General features: G+C 41.2%; 2 protein-coding genes across 7 annotated transcripts in view; both read right to left on the bottom strand.

The window, feature by feature from the left end:
- Nucleotides 1-562: 562 nt before the first annotated feature.
- On the bottom strand, nt 563-4,545 carry mrpl58 (mitochondrial ribosomal protein L58). 2 transcript variants are annotated; one of them, XM_075457127.1, is made up of 6 exons: nt 4,379-4,545; nt 4,268-4,298; nt 2,673-2,732; nt 1,602-1,684; nt 1,291-1,460; nt 564-1,205 (listed from the first exon to the last, which is right to left on the bottom strand). In XM_075457127.1, the coding sequence occupies exons 1-6, from the start codon at nt 4,535-4,537 to the stop codon at nt 1,121-1,123; spliced, it is 588 nt and encodes a 195-aa protein (XP_075313242.1). In that variant the 5' UTR covers nt 4,538-4,545; the 3' UTR covers nt 564-1,120. The 2 variants fall into 2 exon arrangements, with proteins under 2 accessions (XP_075313243.1, XP_075313242.1); XM_075457128.1 differs by lacking the exons at nt 4,268-4,298; nt 4,379-4,545 and adding an exon at nt 2,093-2,322 and having other exon boundaries at nt 563-1,205.
- A 2,596-nt stretch (nt 4,546-7,141) lies between these two features.
- The window catches only part of LOC142373498 (inter-alpha-trypsin inhibitor heavy chain H3-like), a 40,339-nt gene continuing 29,065 nt past the window's right edge, over nt 7,142-18,415 (bottom strand). For 3 of the 5 annotated variants that reach the window (XM_075456782.1, XM_075456781.1, XM_075456783.1), the window contains 21 exons: nt 17,256-17,285; nt 16,947-16,970; nt 15,605-15,765; nt 15,334-15,438; nt 15,074-15,236; nt 14,849-14,959; nt 14,488-14,616; nt 14,155-14,268; nt 13,904-14,072; nt 13,660-13,785; nt 13,385-13,566; nt 13,079-13,264; nt 12,845-12,984; nt 12,530-12,690; nt 12,285-12,311; nt 12,128-12,190; nt 11,005-11,118; nt 10,647-10,848; nt 8,349-8,521; nt 7,887-7,998; nt 7,142-7,804 (listed from right to left, as the gene is read on the bottom strand). In XM_075456782.1, coding sequence (XP_075312897.1) covers nt 7,666-7,804; nt 7,887-7,998; nt 8,349-8,521; nt 10,647-10,848; nt 11,005-11,118; nt 12,128-12,190; nt 12,285-12,311; nt 12,530-12,690; nt 12,845-12,984; nt 13,079-13,264; nt 13,385-13,566; nt 13,660-13,785; nt 13,904-14,072; nt 14,155-14,268; nt 14,488-14,616; nt 14,849-14,959; nt 15,074-15,236; nt 15,334-15,438; nt 15,605-15,699 — 2,511 coding nt within the window. In that variant the 5' untranslated portion in view covers nt 15,700-15,765; nt 16,947-16,970; nt 17,256-17,285 and the 3' untranslated portion in view covers nt 7,142-7,665. Of the gene's footprint in view, nt 7,805-7,886; nt 7,999-8,348; nt 8,522-10,646; nt 10,849-11,004; nt 11,119-12,127; nt 12,191-12,284; nt 12,312-12,529; nt 12,691-12,844; nt 12,985-13,078; nt 13,265-13,384; nt 13,567-13,659; nt 13,786-13,903; nt 14,073-14,154; nt 14,269-14,487; nt 14,617-14,848; nt 14,960-15,073; nt 15,237-15,333; nt 15,439-15,604; nt 15,766-16,946; nt 16,971-17,255; nt 17,286-17,571; nt 18,070-18,415 lie in introns of those variants that run through there. The other 2 variants (XM_075456779.1, XM_075456780.1) reach the window with 2 other exon arrangements.

The following is an 18,415-nucleotide window of genomic DNA, read 5'->3' as shown; positions in this document are numbered from 1 at the left end:
TTTAAAAGTAGCACCACCTAAAAACCATTTCAGATGTTTTGTTTTGTATGAATGAGATCCTTCCCCAAGTGGAGGAGTTCAAGTATCTCGGGGTCTTGTTCATGAGTGAGGGACGCATGGAACAGGAGATTGACAGACGGATCGGTGCGGCGTCTGCAGTGATGCGGGCTCTGCACCGGCCCGTCGTGGTGAAGAAGGAGCTGAGCCAGAAGGCGAAGCTCTCGATTTACCGGTCAATCTATGTTCCTACTCTCACCTATGGTCACGAGCTGTGGGTAGTGACCGAGAGAACGAGATCGCGAATACAAGCATGTTACAAGGATGTTTTGTATGATACTTGAAAGTGTGGACTGGTGAGAGTGGAGCAGTGGTTGAGGGATTGTAAATGAGTGCAGTCACCGGCACAGGAGGAAATAACAGCGAGGCGTCTATGCAGAGACAACACCCAGCCCAGCCACAATGGATCAATGTAGTTTTTTTTACAGTCAAAATTATTTAGAAGTGTTAGATTCGGTTCTTTTAATTGGAAGCTCAAGAACGGACCGGAGCAATTCCAGTGAAAATGAAACTTTATTGATGGCAACAAGTGAAGTATCTCAGCGCTGGTCTCGGTATGACAGAACTCTCGCAGGAATCCGTCAGACAGAGCCCCGATTTCCGGTTTATCATTTGCATTTATAGCCTCATAGGTTGGACTCTCACTCGACCGAGTATGATTGAACATGAGTAGGTTCAACATGCTTCGTCAGATTCTCTGGATCAGCCCAAAACAATGTGTGTGTGTGAATCTGCCCTTGCTTTCCCAATTGTTTTGTCTCCCTACTCCTGGATCACTTTAGGTCATCATGGAAAAGTACTGAGACTTATTTCATTCATAATGTCTAAGAACAAAGCCAATTTTAACAGAAGTTTCATCTTCTTCACTCCATAAAGTAGATGGCTTTGTTTAGTTTTTATATGTATTGTTCATATAAAACTTTTTGGTATTGTTCAACAGCATAAAAGGTGAGCTTCAAAGTGTGTTCTGCTTTATTTTATTCAACAGAGCATGAGAGGCAATAATTAAGTAAGTCGTGCGTCACCACAGACATGAAAATCACGAAACCTGGAAACATTACAGTCAGTCAAAATCCACTCGTCTGCTGTGCTTGGTAGTTGAATGGATTTTCTTCTGTTTGAGTCGCTGCTTGTCCCTCTTCTGTAACCTGCACGACACATTTCACATCAGACTTACTCATGATACATAAATGATCACGCTGGATCGACAAACGGCGTGTTACTAAGTACTACCTGGCTTCCCTCAGAGCTACGTCTTCGGCTGTTGGCTCATGGGGCTTCTCACTGGCCTCGGCTATGATGGCGGAGATCTTCTGTATGCAGTCGGAGAGGTTTCGCTGCTGACTCCTGCTCATCTCCGAGGTCACCAGCAGCTCCCCGGCCTTATTCATGCGGTTTTTGTTCTGTGCCGTTTGTTTTATAGAGCGCAGGAAAAAAAGATGTACCACCACATAACTAAAAAAGTTTTATCAACTGTGATGTGCGAGTTTAAAAAAAATAAATAAATTAAAAAAAAAAAATCGTCAGCAACAAGTCAGACAGACCTTTTGAAAGATTTTTTGCCGAACATCCTCGGGGATCCAGTCTGCCGTGTGCAGATGGAATCGGACTTCTGCTTTTGTGCTAACTGTGGATGGAGAATCAGATTTAAGACACAATTTCATCAGATCTACAACCCCTGGCAGAAAGATATATAATCATCGCTCTTGGAAAATGTTAATTCAGGTGTTTTAGTTAAAAAAATATATATCACAGGACTACTTTATTTAACAGCCGAACATTTCAGCTTTGTAAAGCATATCGCAAGGAAATTAAAACAAAGGTTTTAAAAGGGAGACCATACAGGAAGACGTCAAAGGGGCAGGACAAAAAAACTCATAGCAGCATGCCTTGAAATAGAGTTTATGAGCAAACTGTGAGAATTTAATTCCACCACCAACACCTAAACAGAAGAGAACAAGGTCACAGTGGGCTGAAGAAAAGCGGCCACAGACTGTGGAGGACAAGACCAAAGTGATATTCAGAGATGAATCACCAATCTGCTGGAACCTTAGTTTGGTGCAGGTCCAGTGAAACACAGAAAGATGACTGCCTGAAGAAAACGAGCACATTTCCACCATCGTTGACGATATGGGGTTGATGTCAGGTAAAGGACCAGCAGAGACGGCTGCCAAGGCCTCTGCAGTAGATGTACTGGCGTACAATAAAATTCTGGACACCTTCCTCATTCAATCGATCAAAAGGCTTGATGATGCTGAGGAAATACTTCAATCACACAGAAAATGTATTATGGAAAAAGAAAAAAACAAAGCGGTCTATGACAAGGCTCTGTGCAAAGCTGATCTGTCAATGACGATACAAAAAAAAGGAAAGACGGAAGAATGTTGATTTCCGTTAGCGAAGTCCGATTAAAGCTGTCATTAAAAGCTGTTAACTAAAAACAGCGTTGTGTCGTGCGTTGTTCCTCCCAAATAAAACAGCTAAATTCACACCCTCCAAGAGTGTTGATCCCACACTTTACCCCAGGGCTTGCAGAACAAATCAAAATGTTGCCCTGACAGTCATTTTATACAGAAATAGAGACAGAGGCAGTGGCGGTACAACGATTTGATCACCTTTGTTGACATGCTGACCACCAGGACCACTGCTTCTGCTGTAGGACACCGTCAGACGCTCTACCACCCAAAAGAAGAAGATATTCCTGATGAAAGATATAATACCAAACAGTAGAGGAGACAGGGGCTTGATGCCACACGGGTAAGTTGTCACACTGCAATTATCTTCTTCACCAAAGGGGGGAGCTAAAAAGTGGAATACTAGTTTCCTTCCTCGACATGGTCAGGTCTCATGTCCTGTGTGAGAAGAGACCAACACATTGTACGTTGAGATGAGCACCACTTAACCAAAAAATATTAACTTTATATATTTAAAATCAAGGTTCTTTCAGATAAATATCCAAGCAGTGATACATGTGGACTTGTTAGAGAAGAGATTAAGGTATCCTGTCATACCTCAGTCATTGCTCTGTGTTAAGCTAACTTTGAGCTAGAGCTAGCATCAGCAAACATGGTAGTTTGGGGCAACTTGTCTCAGTCATCTGGGGGTTAGTTGTCACATGTGACAAGTTACCCCAGACTAACAACTTTCAAAAATGATTTGAATAAACAAAGACAGTCTGCTTATCAGCAGTTGTCATAATGAAATTTTTACTTCATATATTTACAGAAAAAAAGTGATTTAAAGGTGAGGAGAAAGTGCGAAGACATGGTCAGGAATTACAAAAGAAAAGCAGAACATGGCAGTGCAGCGCCTGACGTGATGCTGAGGGCAGTCAGACAGGTGACCCGAGCTAAAAAGTCAATCAGGAGTACAGCAAAGGATTTTAATGACCACTGCCGTACCTTGGCTCGGTACTGTAAGATATTCATCCCAGCTGAAATACACAGTCAGACAGCTGTCCCCAACTATAGTGGCTGGGTACAAATCCCCACGGCAGGTTTTTAGTACAGAGATGGAACTACAGCTTGAGAAATATATTAAGAGATCATCTGACATCTATTTTGGTTTGTCCCCATCTGAGGTGAGAAGGCTGGCATATGAATTTGACTCCTCATCGGAAGCAGGTGAGAGCCTGTGTCTGGTCTGTGTAGAGCCATTTGGAAACAGCCGCCCAGGAGAATCCTGGGTGCCGTGCATAATGTGCAAAGGATGGGCCCACGAAGAACGCACCCCCGGAAAATCAGTGTACGTATGTCAGAACTGCGACCCAGATGAGGAGTCCGACAAGTGAGGTCAGGTTTTCTTTTAGTGTTTTTGAATAGATTTTACAGGATTTTTAGTTTAATGTGGCATAATGCTTTATGTCAAGGTTTATTCACATTCAAGTAAAAAAAATAACAAGAATAATTTTGTCCTTGTTTTATTAATTGCAAAATCCAGTGTGATAACTTACCCGTTGGCGGGGCAACTTGTCACATGTTCACGGTCTCTATTTGATTGCTTATGACTATGCACTGGCACAAGATATGAACATGATATGAATACAAAATATATATCCTGAGACTTATGTCTTTCATCTGGTACACATTTGTTTTATATATGATGATGTATTGATTCCAAGAAATATATAAGAGAGTAAAAAGTGTGACAACAAGCCCCGGTCTTCCTATTTACTGAATCACCTTTTAAATATATTTGTGTGTGAGTTTACCTTTTGGAATGTGCACCTGGGTGTCGTTGTCCTGTGAAAGTCAGAACAAACAACGGGTTTTCTACAGTGCTGCTTGTAACAGTTTGGCTTTACAGCGTTTATCTCACTGACCTGTGGGGTGTCTGCTCCTTGGCTCCCAAAACAAACCTTCGACGACAAAGTGTTGTTAAATAACGGTAAAGCAACACTCCTGAGTTCACTAAGATGTGGGATCAAGTTTATCCCTGTTCTACCATAAAATAAACAACGTCGACCGACGCGCGCCGCCATGTTGGACTGACGTCGCTATGACGAGTGAAAACTATGGGATCAAATAAGGGTCAGAAGGATTTTGAAGTTGTAAATATATTTTGTGTCTATGTAAAAACAATTTGTGCACGTGTAACAAAGTTTTGAAGTTGTAAAAATAGCTTGTGTATGTGTAAACATATTTGTATCTGTGGGACTATTTTGTGCTAAATCCGACAGACACACAAATTTTCCACCTTTAAGCCTGAACCCTGCAACCCTGAAGTTACAAGTTTACAAAACTAAAGTTACAAGTACGAATTTTGACCTGGTTTTGACGCCTGAGTGAATAGCCAATCAGCACGTTGCTTACTGACTTGCCATTCAATCACCCAATCAAGGATTTCTATTGTGTTTAAAAGATTATTGTGACCATTCTGTCATGTTAACTGCTGGCGAAAAAGCAGTTTCAGTTCTATAGCTTAGAAACATGTCAGGAATTGGTCCAACCCCCCTTAAAACCACCTGTTAACATAGTGAACAGTCGCATTTATTTTTTCGACTCAACAATTGGCTATGCTTTAAAGTAATGCACAAACTGAATTTGCTTAGCAGACACATCTTTGTTACTGACTGTTGCATCATGCGTTTAAATTACACAGGGACAGCCAGACCCAGGATAATATTTTTAAACTTAACATGCCACTTAGATCTTGAGCTTTTGAAACTCAAACAGTAAAAAGGTCTGACACAGTGTAGTCTGAGGCCGTCCCATCTATGAGGCCTCTTCCATCATTGGTAACAAACCAGCAGTGGATATTTTCTCCATTCTTCACATCCCTGCTGAAGTCTTTTTGCCAGTGCCTGCAAAATATATTAAAACATACAGATTTCTTTTTTAAAAAAGCACTGAAATCTTAACTGCGTTTTCAATGTGCGTGCCAACTTAGTAAAGTGCACCTGGTCACGTTGAGTTTTTGTCCCTTCACATACATGATGGCATTGCATTTATCCTGGATTTCACCAGGATGCAACTCTATTGCCTCAAATTCAACTCCATGGTAGATCTGACCTGGAGGATAATATGTATATTTATGTACATATACGTGAATCACAAATTGTGTTTTCTTGAAAAAATTATTCAAATCCATAAACACCCTCAGTAACGGTGCATCGTAACATTAAGCATTCCTGCTGTTTTCTTACCAAGTACACTATGAACTGAAGGAAACAAGTGGTGGCTGTCAAGGGTGGAGAAGCCCAGGTTGGTCATGGCGTCTCTTCCAAATCTTTGTGTGTTCGATGACCAGAAATGTAACTGAGTGCCTCAGTGTTACTGTCATGCTGCAGTTATTAGTCAATCTGAGGTCCCGACAAGAAGACAGAAACAAGTTTTAAATTTCAACTGGGAGAAACAAGTTTCTTCTTGCCAATGATTTGCCCATTAACCACAAAGCCTAAAATTGATTAGAACAATTCATGTTGAAGATTTGATTCCGATTTCTCCTGTTATATCTCACACAGTAAAGAATCTGTGTTTTAAAACAGCTGTGTGTAGGATTACGGGCTGACCTGACTTTTGGTCTCTGTTCGAATTGAAAATGGTTTGTCGTTTCTGTTGAAGCAGAGAGCATCGTCTCTGTCTGGCAGCTCTATCATGAGATGAGGATCTCCATCCACTGCAAAATCAACACCAAAGTATCATATTCGACAAAGAGCCAATAGAGAAGGGGGGGTGATTGGATCAAACCAATAAATCAAGCAGTCAGACCCCTTTTTGTAAAAAGCAGAGGAGTTGCCCCCATCTGACATCAGATGCAATGCAGGTTTAAGACTAGTGTGTTGGCTCTACTTGTCACATCCGACTGCTACATCAGCTACACAACAGAAACAATAACTGGGTAAAACCCTGAGAACATCAGCGTCGAGTAGCTGTCATTAAAACATGCAGAAAATCGAATGAAAGTGAAACCCCATGAAAACTGAATAATTTCACTTGTGTCATGAGGTGTATGATATGGCAGACCATGGGAATTGTTCCTGGGTTTGATAAGACTTATGTGCCCCAATAAAAGTATGAATATTTTCACATGTAGACAAGCCGAAGGACACATTTCACCGTTTTTTGGGAAATCAGTGTGTTGTGTGATTTAGTGTATAAAATAAGAACTAAAGTGCTAAAAGATTTAAATGTGTATCTCTTTTAAAAATGTTTAGCTCTTTTTCAAATTAGACTTATTCATTAGATTTATTCATTTTAAACGAAGCATTCACAGTTCCTGGGTTTGATGAGTCTTCTGTGTCCTGATAAAAGTATGAATATTTTCACATGTCGACAAGCCGAAGGACACATCCTGAGAAAATAAGGTTGTGGTGATCAGTATGGACTTTTTTTTTTTTCAAAGTGCTTTACAGATACATTAAAACAGTAGAAATAAAAAGAATGATTTAAATTTTAAACAAAAAAGAAACTCAGTACTGTAGTTAAATATAACGGACCGAGCAGTTTGATAGCTGAAAACATGCACATCCTGTCGTAACTTGCTTTTTGGGAGTGTGCTTTCACTGCATGCTGGAGTGTTTGTTCCTCCAATCATCTCAATTCATGCTACAGTTTGCATAAGGATGACAAGTTGTTACCACCAAAGTAACTTTTATTCAGTGTCATGTGGTGTAAAAGTTTGAGATGCTTTTCAATTCAAATGCAGTCAGCTCCAGACAAAAATGAACATTTTTGACAGAATTAAAACATCAGGACATGTCAGCGTCATCATAAATTGGTTAAAGATGAAACAGCTTTTTAAAACCTAAAGTAAAGAAAGTCTTTCACTAGAAAGGAGAAAAAAAACAAAATAAATTCTGCCACACCAAACAATAGTAGAAGCATATTAACCAAGTTTGAGTGGATCTGTAGGGGTTGTGTGTCCTATATACTGCGATACACATGATCACTGAGAGTATCTCTCAGCACGTCTCTCTGTTTTGGAATCATTTTAATTCAAGAAGTTACTCATATTGTCCACAACACAGTGAAAGAAGCCTGTTTTCCTTTGTGTATGTAAATGATGACGAGAGTATTTGTGGTTTTACTACAGGTGCAGATTTTTTTACCTAACTTCTGAATATGATTTTGATTTGTTCAGTTTTAGACTCGGAAGTGAAAACTGCTTTTAAACTGTTTTAAAAAGGCCAGATACAATGTAGTCTGCAGCATCTCCATCAATGAGGCCTGATCCGTTGCTGTGAACGAACCAGCAGGGAACTTTTTCTCCGTTCTTCACGTCCGTCCTGAAGTCTCTCTGCCAGCCTCTGTGGACCCAGAGCATATCATGAGAGGGAGAACTCCTCCACACTTAGAGGAGGCATGCGTGTCTCCCGGCTTTAAATGTACCTGGTTACGTTAAGCTTCCCTCCTTTCACAAACATGGTGGCATCTGGTTTCTCTGGGACCTCGCCTGGACGCAAGTCTGTCACCTCATATTCAATCCCGTGGTAGAACTGACCTGAAAGATGATTTAAAGTATAGTTTTAAACAATAAAGATCATTTATCACTACACTAGTAATTTTTTTATTTTGGTTTCCCTTCCATTCTACTATCATGTTAGAGAGGTTACTTGCCTTGGTTTTGTTCAGTATCCCTTTGTTAACGCCTTGTGAATAAAGATGACAAATGCAGTCTCTACAAAAATTGGATTTTGTAGCAACAACTACAGACTAGATTTATCTATCACCTTAAAGAATATCTTTTTCAGAAGATATGTGAAATGAAATTAGAAAGAAACCAATGTTAATTTAGAACTACAAATTCCATCACTCCTCTGGAGGTGATAAAACATGCAATTCAAGGCATACCTAGCAAGCCATGGACAGAAGGGGACAGGAGGTGGCTGTCCAGGGTGTAGAAGCCCAGGTAGTCTCGGTGGTACAGGTGCTGCTTCCATACTTTGTGCAGCAAGATCACAAACTTGACTGAGTTCCGGAGAGTTACCGTTAGGCTGCGATCCTTGGTCACCTGAAGATCCCCACTGCAGCAAGGGAAAAAGTCAATCATCTTTGATGCTTATCTGGGATTTACAGGAATGAGCAGCCCACACTTTGATGCATAAAACAAAGACACTGACTGCTCCTGTTGGAACTCTTTAGGAGCTTTTTTCTGAGAAAGAAATATTTACTTATGGGTGGGAGCCTTTGAGAAAAAAAACTACTGGGAAGTTGATTGGTTAATTGATGCAAGATGAAGAATATAGTCCTCCCTCAAACATGATAGACTTAGATAGATTTGACATATAGGTAACATAAGCCGCATTTGGACAGAGCCGTTCTAAGAACGGTCCTCCTCGAATTCCGTTCTGATAGTTGCCCTTCTCCAGGGGAACTGTTTTAGTCTGCATTCGCACATGAGTCGGGACCTTGATAGGGACTGATGCGATGCAACCGTCTGCGACAGCGACGTGTTGCTTTAGCGCCACATTCAATAACAAAACAAAACCCGCGAAAAGTAAGGAGAGAAGAAAAAAACACCACCAAGAAGCTATTAGCCGCATTCGCACTGTAGGAACCTTTGGCAGTTCCTATGACCTTTTTCTGGAACGTCTCCTGACTGTGTGCTCTTCCAGCCTCCATGTTAGACGCCCCATGTGATCGTCCATGATTAATATCACCATCATGCAGACCATGAACACGGTGGCCTCCCCGCTCTCCATGTTAGCTTCTTTGTGGTGTTTTTTTCTTCTCTCCTTACTTTTCTCGGGTTTTGTTTTGTTGTTGAGTGAAATTAAATTGGAGAAGGGCAGTTATCAGAACGGAATTTGAGGAGGACCGTTCTTAGAACTGCTCTTTCCGAATGCGGCTAACATGGAGAGCGGGGAGGCCACCATGTTCATGGTCTGCATGACGGTGATATTAATCATGGACGATCACATGGGGCGTCTAACATGGAGGCTGGAAGAGCTCACAGAGAGAGTCAGGAGACGCAGGATGGAGCGCAGGCCATACTTCTTGGTTTCATGAAGGAAGGAGAGCAGAGAGCCGCAGACAAAGGAGACCACGTGGAGGTTTAACTTATTAAACACGCGCAGGTTGTGTCCGTGTCGTATGAGGAAACATTTCAGCCTGACAACATGACAAGGGGCGGAGCTACCGACCACCAAACACCTCCGTCAGATGTGTTCTATAGAACCCAGAACAGACCCAGCTGAGGAGAAGGAGCTGAAATGGTTCCAGGAACTGAGGGAGATGGTCCCTAGTTCCTGTATGTGTGAATGCGGGAGAAAATGGCCCCGTTCCTGAAAAGGTTACAGGAACTGCCAAAGGTTCCTAGAGTGGGAATGCAGTAACCATCTTAGTTTCTTCTAGTGTTGTTGTTTTGGTCTCATTGAATGTAGTTATACTAATATAAGTTGTTGTAAGAACTTATTATTGTTTAGAATAATGCTGCAGTCTAACCTGTTTCTCTTTTCACCTTGTGAATATAATGTGTCCTACACACAACAACCACCATATTTACCCTGATTTTGGAAGAAAAATGATTTCTCGGATTATTGCATTAGACAGACTAAAACTGGACTTCCACAATACATACTAACGTGTTGGTCTGACTGAAATTGCACAACATCAACATTTCTCAAAGTCGGAGTAACACCCAGACAATCTGTTTTGGAGTCTAGTTACTCGTGCGCACATGTGTTGCATTGGTTTCAAACTGGATTAGGCTCAGCGGATGCTTCACAGCTGCCGCCCCAGGGTTAGGCCCAGAGGACACGAGAGAAACTAAAATAATCTGGTATCCACAGGAAGAAGAAGCTGGTAACAACTACCTGACGTGGTACAAGCTGTTAGCTAAACTTTCTGTCAGATGTTTGGGTTTCTGACCTAAATGGTCATCAGGAAAAATACCTAGCTGAAAGAAGATATCACCACCTATCGTATCAGAGTCAGCCATGCTTGTATCTGGGAACAAGGAGAGTGGTCTAAATAAACAGGCTCTTTGAGCAACTGCAGCTGAACGAAATCTAAGATGGACGTTTGAAAATGATGCGAACTGGGGAGAAAAAGAAAGGCCAAAGGGGCCAGTTAGAGCAGCCGTTCGAGTAACCAGCTTGTGGATACCAAGAAATTTGCAATGGAAAGATGGTTAATGGGATCACTCACTTGGGTCCTTTGATAGAGGATGTATCTGACCACAGCAGCTTGATCTGTTTGCCACCCTGGAACACTGAAATATCTTCAGTGCTCACCTCCAGCCTGAACCCCAAAGTCTGGTGGACGATGCCAAAACGGCAAAAATAGGTGTTAATTCTCCCATTTGGGGGAATCTTCTTGTCTCCAATGATCTGGCCATTGACCAAAATACCTGAAGAAATGTAATGAGAACGGTTCAGTGAACGAGGGAATAGAACTTCTTTGTACGAACTATATAACTACATTATGTAAGACAAGTCCAAAGTGAGAAAAATTTTGAACTTGTTAATCCAAAAGAAAGACGTGATAAAGTGGATGGAGAGCTGACCTGATTCTGGGTCTCTGACCAGATTGAAAATGGTTCCTGGAGCATTGTTGATGTTGAAGCAAAGAGCGTCATTTCTATCAGGGAGCTCTATCATGAAATGGGGATCTCCGTCCACTGCAGGTGAAACAAAAACACAGGGACAGCAATAAGCTAAATGGACCGAGGACTCTCTTTTGAAAAGTCTCACTGAAGATATCAACAATCTCCAACTATGCTAGCTACTTTTCACAGCATTTTTAACTGAATGATGCTTACTCTGCATGATTACTTATTGAGCACCAGCACAAACTACACCTGAAGTTGAGGAGACTGTAAATTGTTTCCAGGTCTTTTAATGTAAAGTAATGGAGAAATTTACAATGTAACATGATGGAAATTGGATGAAAATGTATGTAAAACCAGGAAAACCATGAACATCTGTACAAAAAAATGCTCATATCTTCCATACCCCACCACTTGGGGATTCGGACCACAACGTTATCCATCTGGTTCCGCAGTATAAACAAAAGCTGAAGTCGCGTAAACTGGAGACTAAGACAATGAAACGATGGACTGATGAATCTGTTGAATGCCTCAGAGGTTGCTTTGACTGCACTATATGGGATACTTTTGTGGACACAAGTGACGGTTTAGAAGAACTTAACTCTGTTGTCACTGATTACATTGAATTTTGTGTGGACTGTGTAATCCCAGATAAAACTTTCCGAGTCTTTCCAAATGATAAACCCTGGGTCAATAAAGAATTAAAACTAGCGCTGAAAAGGAAAAGGAGAGCCTTTGAACAGGGTGATGTGTCTAAGATGAAGGAAACTCAGAAGGAGATTAGACAAATAATATCTGACAACAAACAGAAATACAAACAGCGCATTGAGGCGCAAATGAGGGGAAATGATCTAAGACATGCATGGCAAGGGCGTGTGGGGGGGTGCTTGTTTATTGTGTATTTTTGTTTTTTGTAATTGTATCAGACGCACTGTCAATGGCACAGAACAATTTTCTGCAAAGACAAATAAATAATCTATCTATCATGAAAAGTCTGGGGGTAATTATGGCAGTTTATCCTGTTGTAAAAGACTGATACAAAATCAGAGGCAGGCAGCGAGTAACCCTGAGCTGTGCTTACCAAAATATGTGGGAGAACTTTGCTTATACACTGGAGGGGCTGCATACAGATGCTTCGCTGGTGCTACACACAGGAATAAAGAAACAGAAGTTAAAGCATTACATCAAATTGACTGAAATCTTATTTTCTGCTTTATTGTACAAAAGGACCGCCTTACCCATTCTTTCTGCCTGTTGTCTTTGCTCTGTCAAAAAAAACAGATGGACAAACACAACTTGATACATTTCACAGTTTTAAGCTGAGGTTCCATTCTTTGCCAATATATTGAGTAAAGACAACTAATATTTTGAAAATGGGTTGTTATCTTGTACAGTTGATGAATGCCCTGTAGAGATGTCTAAGCTTGCAGAGAAAAACTTGATTGCAGTCATGTTAGGCCATTCTTTTGTTTTACTCGATTACCCTCAGTCAGTTTGTCAGCGATGAGGGGGCTGTCTGGTCCATCCTCGGTCTCGGGCTTGGTGACCACCATGGAGGTGAGAGGGGTGACAAAGTTGTATCGCAGGGACATCTCCAGGGCCTTTGCTGTGGCATTGGCTTTCTCATCTGGCCCACCACTCTTGCTGTGACAAGGAAAACACATTTGTTCTAACAAATGACTTGAACATAAAACCACAATGGATTCTAACATAAATAACAGATTAACAGAGTTTTTTTCGGTTAATAATGGCCAAAAAATTATTTTAGTCAGTGGCTTAAGCAAAATGACTGGCAGACCTCTTCTCCAGTAACTGCTGTATGGTGAGGTGAGCCCAAAGACGCTCAGTGAAATCTCCAAAGATGTACTCCTCATCTGGGTACATCACACCCCAGTCCAGAACAGTGGCCGCGCCCTGCGCCTTGAAGTCATTTTCAAACTATGGAATAAAGAAAAGATGAAGAAAAATGTTAAAAAACATAATAAACAGGCCAACCTAAACTTTGGTACCTCCTAGATCTCCCCCTCCTCACCCCCTGGCCAAAGACTTCCACTAGGAAGTTGTCCAAGTCGTTGTCCACCAGCCGACCGGCCACCACAATCTCAGAACCATTAAACAACTGATTGAAGTGGTTGGTGGTCACAGAGTCTACTGCATTGTCGGGATACTGCAGATCCACCTCTAAGAGCAGTGGGTCGGACACCTCCTGATAGAATCCCTGGATTGAAAAGTGTTATACATACAAACATGTAAATGCATTTGTTCATAAACAATGATTACAGAATTTAAAGGGAAAATGGCACAGAAATGGCTCTAAAGACAACACTAAACCCCTCACCTGGAGCTGAACGGCCGCATCTGAAGCTTCAAAGATTCTGCGAGCTATTCCCTTGTTTTGTTTGCTCATCACATCCAGGAAGCCATAGTCCACGTCATTTCCAAATCCAAGACAGAACAGAGACATGTTTCCTCCAATAGCAGAACGCACATTCTGCTGGATCGTTGGTATATGAGACACACCTTCAGACAGTCACAGCACACACCATGCTAAATATAACATTCATTATAAAATAAACCATCCATCTTCAGTATGTACACATTATGCATGCTTACCGCTATTTGGCATTCCATCGGTCAGTAAAATAATCATATCAATACTTCTCTCTGGTAGCCTTTTCTCTTGTTTGTCTTGGATTAGCATGTTTACACCTCTCAACACTGCACCATTGATATCGGTACCTCAATGAAAAACACAAATCAATCTGTAAAATATTTAGTATGCTCATGCATTTTCTTCATTCAGGGAGTAAAGATAGCATGTGGTGTGCAGTATGTGAGCACTTTTTCTTGTATTAACCTCCACGACTTGTGATTTCTTCCACAAAGCCCATGGCTTTTGCCACATTTTCCTTGGTTGCTTTGGTAAGCGACTCCCTCCAGGGCTCCATAATGGTATCAAACTGGATCAATGCAAAGTGGTCCTGTTCATCGAGTTCGTTCAGGATGGTCTTCAATGCCTTTCGTGTCTGCAAATATTCAGAGATCAAAATGTGTGCCTGTAAGCATTTCTATATCCAAATCACATCAACAGTCTGAATAGTCTCTCACCTGTGCCATCTTATCACTCATCGATCCACTCCGGTCAATTACAAACACCACGTTCTTGGAGACTCTAGGCAAGTCAGGTGGGGCAAAGAAGTGCACAAAGTATCCGTTCACAATCTGAAGGAAACATTAGTCCAACATGCATTACAATGACGGCAGAAGAAAAAAAGAAAATAGTATAAGCTAACATGAGAATGGACTATATGTATACTTTTATCTAACTAAACAATCCAAACTCCTCCCATAAAGCATCTATTCACCAAAATCATCCAGAGAAAGAACAGCCTTTAACACATTTTGAGGTTGCTTTGAATCCATTAACCGCTGAGAGCTGACCTGAATCTCCCCAAAACTCTTCTCTCGGTTCACGTCGTACTTTATGATGAAATCTCCATCAATGAGGGTTCCCTCGCAGCCTGGACACTCCCTCTGCTGCTCCATAGTTGGTGAGAAAGAGATGTGTGCCTGACAAGTGGATAAAAGAAATCCAATGAAATATTTTTTTGTCAAACTGATGAGCACTGATTGGAATATTTTTCTTTTCCAGAAAATTTAACTAATTACAGGTTCCATACTCAGTTACTTTGGGGGAGAAGTAACTAGGAGCTATATCTAATTACTCTTTAAAAGTAACATGCCCAACATTAATCATGTGGAGCCAAACTCTTCATGACGGACCAAGACTGGGCCTCTACACCTTTTTGTCGGTGACGGTTTTCTCCACCAGGGGGAGCAGATCGTTGGAGAGGAAAGTTGCATGGGCATCGACATAGGACAGGCCTTGAGGCTCATATATGTTTGTCACGATCTGTTTCCATCCAGGTAAAAGCAGAGACATGAGATTAGCAAATGAGTAAAATCACACAAGAGCTCAAAATGCTGAAATGACCATGGGCAGGTGACAACATGAGCATGGACTCACACGAAACTTTTGGACCACCATTTTAGGTTTAATTCGGTTTAAAATCTCATACTGGCCCAGTTTCCTTTGAAGGAGCTCCTCGTAAGTCAGGACAAAAGTCACATTACTTTCTGCTGCAATATTGACAGACACAGTAAACTTCTCCATCTTTCTCCCAGAAGCCCTTAAAAAAAAAAAAAAAAAAAAAAAAAAAAAAAAAAATCAGACAAAACTGTTGGCTACTGTGGGTTTATGTTACATTTTCATCTGGATCAACTCACTTGACCAGTCCAGCTGTCTGTCCAGAGGATACAGCTGTCACATACTGTTTCTGAGCTTTCTCTTTCTCCTTCACCTCTCCAACGTACACCTGACCTTCAATTTCCCTGAGAAGCACAAAGACGAGAGAACAACAAGGTGGACCTTAAAGAAAGTCAATTCATTGAATCGTGGTGAAAATTTGAATTAAAAAATAAAAATGGCCTCATCAAAAAGGACCACAATGAAGGCAAGTGTGTGGACAGAATATGAACTCGATGGCAACAGACTGACATGCTGAAGTTTGTGATGAAAGCGGACTTGGGCAACTCCACTTCAAAAAAGATTTCCTTGGACGAGTTTGCCTTGTTTAAAGCCACCGAGGTCATGACGGTGTGGGCAAAGCGGGATGCCACAGTGCAGTCCACTGTCACACTGTGCACCTCCACCTCCGCCTGAAAACAGGAGAAAGGACCAAAGATTAGAAACACTCATTCAAATGTCACATCGTAAAGGACAGTCTGTCTTTATGCATTCATCTCCAGTAGACTTGATTACTGTAATGCTCTTTTAACTGGACTTCCCAAAAAGAGCATTAAACATCTGCAGCTCATCCAGAACGCTGCTGCTGGAGTTTTAACCCGGACTAAGAGATCTGAACACATCACAGCAGCTTTAAAATCTTTACTCTGGCTTCTAGTCAGTCACAGAATAGATTTTAAAAGCCTGCTGATGGTTTACAAATCCCAGAACGGTTTAGGGCCAAAATACATCTGTGATCTGTTCAGAGAATATAAAGCCAGCAGAGCTCTTAGATCCAAGGACTCAGGTCAGCTGGTCCAGTCCAGAGTCCAGACTAAACATGGAGAAGCAGCATTTAGCTGTTATGCTGCAAACAAGTGGAACAAACTGCCAGTGGAGATTAAACTTTCACCAAATGGAGACATTTTTAAATCCAGGTTAAAAACATTTCTGTTCTCATGTGACTGTGCATGAAATCTGCACGAAATCTTTGAATTTATCTGGACTGTTGCTTGTTTTTAAATTCATTTAAATGATTTTATTTGTTTCTCTTTATATTCTTTTATGTATTTTAATGCTTCTTCCACTCCCTGCTGCAATGCTTTTATTTTATGTGAAGCACTTTGAATTGTTTGTACATGAAATGTGCTATATAACTCAATTTGATTTGATTTGATTTGATATGTCCTAGATTCACAATTCCTCCTCTGAGTAGAAGAAAAAACTGTGTATCCGCTAGTTTTGAACTTTTTATGCACTGAGAGGTGCCAAAAAATATGCCAGCTTGGAAAAGGTGTTTAAAAAAGCATTAAGTCACTGATTCCACCCTGGGAGTGTTGTAATCAGGCTGCGTCCTCTGAGCAGGAGTGATGAGTGCATTTCACTTGCCCAGTAGTTCCCGGCAGAGGTCTCTGTGGAACGGAAGTGGGACTCTGTCCCATCATCCAATGAGTCATCCAATTGGTGGACATCTTGCACAAGATGGGATTGGCTAATTAAACTGGGTGCTTGCATGTGCTGTTTACACATCTGTCACCAGTACAGAGGTGCCGAGACCCTTAAGACTTTTTTTTATTTTTTAGAAAGCCACTACCAATACATATACTTCTCTTACCGTAGCCACATTTGCACTTCTTTTCTGTAACAGAAAAAAGAAAAGAAAGAGAAATAAAAAACAAAAAAAGTCAACATTTTGCTACATTAGATTTGTATAGAATGACAATTTATGCTTTGGCTTTAAGTGACTTGTATACCTCTTCAAACAAAACAGTTTTCACTTTATGTTGACGTTTCTGACATGTACATGTTTCAGTTTAAGTGTAAATCGATACTTATTCAGACCATAACGGTGCTTAAGAAAGTACAAAAACAAAACATTTTCCACTACACGAACAGACTGCTTATGAACAGTCTGGCCATTTACCTGCAGCCATCTGACAGCTCCTCCTTTCTCCTGAAATACAAATACAAGATTAGCGAGCCACTATGGCAGCAAGACATTAAAGGGAAAGAAGTATTGCTTAAACATGTCCAAAAAAAAGCTCAGAGTCTGTCACACATAAGGACCTCTGTGTCATCCTGAAAAGACTAATGTGATTGAGAAGATCACATGATCAAATCAAATGAAAACTACTACCGAAGGGGCAAAGAAAACAGACTGGTGACCACATCAGGAACTGTCACATCAAAGCCACACTGGCAAAAGGACAGAATACAAACAAAGGAGAGCACAAAGTTACCCGTGGAGCTTCACTGTCCCCGGAGATGACCAGAGCTCCTGAGGCCAAAGCAGGGAGCCAGAGGCAGGCGCAGCCACACAGCAGCAGCAAGCGAACACCCGACGGCCCAGACATGACCGAACTGCCACTGAACACTGGCTCACTTCACTTCTGAGAAAGGCTCTTTGCTCTGGGGGAGGGACAGCGTGGGTGTGTTTGCCCTTGACTGTTGACTAGCAGATTTTGGCCAGGAGGTCCTGAGATACAAACATGTTACTTCTAAAGCTAAAATAACCTACAAACGCACCAATTACAGGTACCAGCATTGTGATTTAGGGTATGAGATGTGTGTAGGACATAATAGAAACATTTTATGTCATGGCACACTGGGATTTGACTGTTTTCAATCATATTTCTGTAAGCGTAGGTGTTGTAAGAGTTATGTTGAAATACATCCAAGGCCAGTACTGGTTTTACAATTTGCCATTCTGCCATGTTGTCGATGATGTTTGTCATTTACCTGGAAACAACAAGGTTGTGAGAAAAGTGTAAATACTCTGTCACACTGTTCCTGTAAATGTGAAATAATCTGTTGCCCTTCGCAGTCTCACCTTCATGCACATACAAAGCATGATCCCACTCATTTTCTCCATGGATGTTTTTCAACCTTTATTTGATTTGCAACTTTTGGCAACATTTTTGAGCTGCTGTGACGGGTTTCTCTATTTACTCTGGGCTGTACACTGCTCTCCATTTAGTGATCCGATTTCACCGCATGGCACTAGTTTCTCTACCGATACCCGCTTTTCACTTTGTTCATTGATTCGTGATCAGCAGCTTATAGTTTAGCTAGACAACAAAATCT

The sequence above is a fragment of the Odontesthes bonariensis genome, chromosome 23 (genome assembly GCF_027942865.1).
Source record: "Odontesthes bonariensis isolate fOdoBon6 chromosome 23, fOdoBon6.hap1, whole genome shotgun sequence".
Lineage (NCBI taxonomy): Eukaryota > Metazoa > Chordata > Actinopteri > Atheriniformes > Atherinopsidae > Odontesthes > Odontesthes bonariensis.
Note: the sequence above shows the minus strand (reverse complement) of the source record. Positions and strands in the feature narration are given on the sequence as shown.

Coding starts and splice junctions, on each gene's coding strand:
- mrpl58 (XM_075457127.1), bottom strand. CDS start 4,537: ATGGCGGCGCGCGTCGGTCGACGTTGTTTATTTTATGGTAGAACAGGG. Junction 4,299..4,378: donor AAGGAGCAGACACCCCACAG/GTCAGTGAGATA, acceptor TGACTTTCACAG/GACAACGACACCCAGGTGCA. Junction 2,733..4,267: donor CCAGGTGCACATTCCAAAAG/GTAAACTCACAC, acceptor TTTGGGTGGTAG/AGCGTCTGACGGTGTCCTAC.